At 40.0% G+C, this 4,404-nt stretch overlaps 1 protein-coding gene across 1 annotated transcript; it reads right to left on the bottom strand.

The window, feature by feature from the left end:
* Positions 1–156: 156 nt before the first annotated feature.
* On the bottom strand, positions 157–3,158 carry LOC104959194 (TERF1-interacting nuclear factor 2; the record flags this gene model as incomplete). Its single annotated transcript, XM_010787061.1, has 4 exons — positions 157–212; positions 1,223–1,327; positions 1,438–1,521; positions 2,959–3,158. Coding segments are annotated over 4 exons (445 nt in total), but the record flags the coding sequence as incomplete, so codon positions are not given.
* Between the last annotated feature and the right edge of the window lie 1,246 nt (positions 3,159–4,404).

Here is a 4,404-nt window from a genome sequence, read left to right as displayed (position 1 = left end):
ATAAGTGCGACATGCTATATATAAACAGATCACACACACTTGCTTAAAGTGGGATAATTACATAATTATACAGAATGAATTACACAATATTATTTTGAATCTGTCTGCTGTGTAATTAATAAACTGTTAAGTAAAGCTTACTGTGAGTGAACTTACTAGTTTTTGTATTTTACAAAATACTCCTCGTCTTCGACCACCACTCCTGGAGAAACCTGGAAAGAGATTATAATGAACATCTTAGAATTACAAATGAAATATTTTACTTGGCTAATAGCTGTTTTATTACGCTATTTTGAAAAATAAAGGTATGTCATTAAGGACCAAAGTAGTACCAGGGTTGATACACTTTTTCACCGATGATTTTCAATGACTTCTCCATGACCAAAACAATTACTCTTTCTCAGCGGTACCACTGAAAATGGGTTATTTTAACATGGAACAGGAAAATAAGCAAAATACCGCGACAGTTAAATGCCATTTTACGTTTCATTACTATACGATACAGTATGTATTATCATTATAGTATTACTATTTCGGAGATTAGATAAAATATAAATTATATTTGATGCAACTTTAGTTACATTTCCATGACTTTTCCTAAACTTTTGGAAAAATATTGTTTTCCAAAACTTTCCCAGGGCCTGCAATTAGCATTTTGAATTTCCATGACTTTTCCAGGTTTTTAATGACCGTAAGAACCCTGAGTATTGATTTTCCTTCCTCCTTATCTTGCATTTCCCCATAACGATGTTGCTTAGCAACCGGCGTAAACGGACCTCCGCGCGCTATCAAGCAGTGAGCGTGCGATGTCCTGTTCAGATGACGTCAAATCCAACGGGATGCCATAAATAAACTACACAGAACCACACTACACACCTACGCAATTATTACATTCAGGCAGACTGTAGAATACAACCTCTTTGGACAATTTACGGTATATACTTATTGAAAACAAGCTACAAAATGTAATATCTTGGAAAATGCCATTTAATACTTTTTAATAGCCTTAATTTTCGCTAAATTGATTTATCAACTTTTAATACTTTTTAAGACCCCGCGGACACCCTGCGAAAATATATAAATGAATGTATTGTGCTATAAACACTACATATTCACTGTGGTTTCATAAAACCACATTCTAAATGAGAGGCAGATGTGCGTGTAAAACAGGAAATAGCTTTATGTCATGACAACCAACGATGGTATATTACTATATTAACACAGCTGAGGATACCTGGAAGAAGCGCTTTTTTTCCGCTGGGTTTTTGAGCAGGTTCTGCACCAGCACCATGAAGTTCGTTTGGGATTTCTCCACCTCTGGGTCCTTCTGTAACACAGGACATACCGTCACTCAGGTTGAATGGACACACACGCTGTATGTTTAAACGCGTCCACGACTGCATGATTTCTCAGGGAACAGAAAAAGTAATTTCTTACCGCTAACACTTTCAACTTATTTATGAGCGTTTGAATGGCTTTAGAATCCGGTGGGCCGTCCTTTTGAAGCAAATCCAAAATGATCTACGGGACAGGAAGAGACACTGATTATTAAAAGTGAAAGCGTAAATCAAAACCTGAGTAAAACAAACCTCATAAGAACTGAAATAGACTTCCTCGTAGGTCTCAAGTATTCAGGACATTCACTGCAGTAAAAAATAGACACAATAAATAAGCCTACATCAAAGATACAGGGATATAAGCTATAACTTTAAACACACGTTTTGTTCTTGATGCATGTAATAGGAAATATACGGAGTTCATCCTAGGATACAAGGACAGATATAGGAACACAAGCTTTTCTACATTTGTACAACAGCTACTTTGCACAATTGTAATGTATTCATAATGTAATGTCTTACGTATGAATGTATTTTCTTAAAAGGTCCCATGTCATGGCCATTTCTACTGATCATAATTCCATTGTTGAGGTCTACTAGAATAGATTTACATTGTTCAATTTTCCAAACTCACATTGGTTTCTCATACATCATCTCTGTAGTATGTGTATTCACTCTCTGTCCTACGCGGTTTGTTGGAGCTCCTGCCCCCCCCCCTCCCCATGAGCCCAGTGTGCTCTGTCCACCACCGTCACAGCGGAACATCAGTGATTATGTGTTACCATGGCGTTAGAAACCAGGAAATGACCCCAGTAATGACAAACAGATGAGAATGCTGCGTGGGGTCTGGGTGCCGTGTTGGCGCGACGTTTGGGCGCTGGCTGCTGGAGTGAAGGGAGTGGCTCGGCCGGAGGCCAGACAGCTGATCGGAATCAGGTAATCAGTGCCGGAATAAAAGCATGTCGTACTCGTAACCTGGTTCTGGCCTGTTTTGCAGTAGGCGGGATCCTGGAAGGTCGCCAAAGGACCTGTGAAGGTTCCCACCCGGGCAACGTTTGAGACCCGCGTATATTTTTGTTTGGAGTTAATAAACGCCTGTGTTCAACCAACCTGCTCTTTCCGTCCCTATTTGAACCCTGTGTGAGCGGAGAGGCTCACAGTGTGCTTTGAGGGTTTGTGACTCTGCAGACCGTTTACATGCAGACAAACCTTCATAACACACAAGGGGACGGGTAATAACCAGAAAAGCCTTTAAGAAACAGCATCAAAAGCTCAGTGTGATGGAGGTACTGTATTTTGCAAATAAATCCACCATTTTGACAAATGCTGTATTCTGCTGTTGTAACACATTGTACAACGTGCTATGTATTTCATATGGTCATGTCAATTAAAAGCATTACAAACTCACCTGTTCACCATGGCCTTTGACCCCTAACCCATCACAGCCCCCCTGCTTCCACTCCTACTGCTATTAAATTACATTTGTATTTACTTTATTATTTGCCCCTTCTGATTGTTTGTTTGTTCCCCATGTAAAGCGGCCTTGGGTCCCTTGATAGAAATGTCATCTATTATTATTATTATTATTATTAAAGCTCCTTTGAATTTGATATTCGCTCACCCTCGCTCTCAGCCCCAGGACGAGCTGCGCCGTCTGCTTGAAGCTGATGAGGTCGGGGACAGTTTGCGTCACCATGGTAACAAACTCCTCCACTTTCGCGTACTGCTTGACGTTTCTCTGCCGGATGACCTGCCAGATGTACGAGTAGGTGAGCTGCAGGGGGGAGGCCATGAGGCGGAGGGAGGAGAGGGGGAGGGCACCTGTGAACAGAAGAAGAGGGAGTTAGTCAAAGAAAACTTTATTGACAATCTTTCAGTTTGTGAGAAGAGTAGAACGAAGCGGTATAAAAACTGTTTTATCCCAGCAGCTATTGCACAACTTAACAAATCATAGGAGCGTCACACAGATGCCTATTTAGTTAATTATGTTTGTACTAGTGTTTTTCTTTTAAAATATTTTGAGAATTGACGGAGCAGGGTCTACTTGTATTAGTTATTTTGTTAGAGATGTGTCTGTGTTTGTTTTTAGTGGGTTTTTATCTGCAAACTAAATCTACCTACGGGTACAAATAAAGAACCTGAACCTTGTGTGTACAGACAGAGAGATCGAAATACCGTTTCGAACAATCCCAAATACAAAAAATACAAATATATGTATGCAAATATGTATATACCTATATATACACAATCAAAGACACATATACACACATTAAGACCTAAATAAAAGCACAACAATCAATATATACAAAAATAACAGTAAGGAAGATTTCTGTCAGAGAAACAGAAAGCAAGTTTCCTTTGTTTTGGTCTATTGACAGAGAAGTAATCGCTCTATCGATAAATAAAGTATCTTAACTACGTAACTATTCATTCATGATTGACAGGAAAGGCTGTTTTCAGCTTCTTAAATATAGCGTATTTTCTCAGTTCCTATTAAACTGGATATCTTCTGGTTTTGGACGGACAAAAGCAGACAGCTGAAGACACCACTTTGGATTTTGAGAAATTAGGATAGACATTTCCATAGACTAAACAATTATCACAAAATGATCTGCATGTTAATCAATAAAAAGGAATGATAGCTATTATAATACATATCAAAATGATAACAATAGGGCTTCCACTTGGAGCAGGGCCGCCGCTTGCGGACAGGCAACTGCTTCGGGCCCCGGACCAGAAGGGGCCCCCCAAAGAACGTAGATGAAGAAGGCCCACACAGGGCCGTATCCAGGATTTCCTAAATACCGAGGTCCAAACATGCTAGGGGGGTTCGGGGGTATACCCCCCCCGAGATTTCTGGAATTGTCATGATCTAGTTAGGTGCTTTTTAAGTCCTGTGGGGGGTCACAAATTGGATAATATATCGATTTCAAACCATGTCAGTGGGCTGCAGCATACATTATTTTGAACATCCATTATCTCCCTTTCAAATGTGGGTTTTCTTGACCTTTGTGCTGACCCCCACCATAGATCCACTGGCCCTTCAGCATTGAATTCTTGGATTGGC

Source organism: Notothenia coriiceps, unplaced genomic scaffold (genome assembly GCF_000735185.1).
Source record: "Notothenia coriiceps isolate Sejong01 unplaced genomic scaffold, NC01 NC01_scaffold00029969, whole genome shotgun sequence".
Lineage (NCBI taxonomy): Eukaryota > Metazoa > Chordata > Actinopteri > Perciformes > Nototheniidae > Notothenia > Notothenia coriiceps.
The sequence above is the reverse complement of the archived record's forward strand: the minus strand, read 5'-3'. Positions and strand labels throughout refer to the sequence as shown.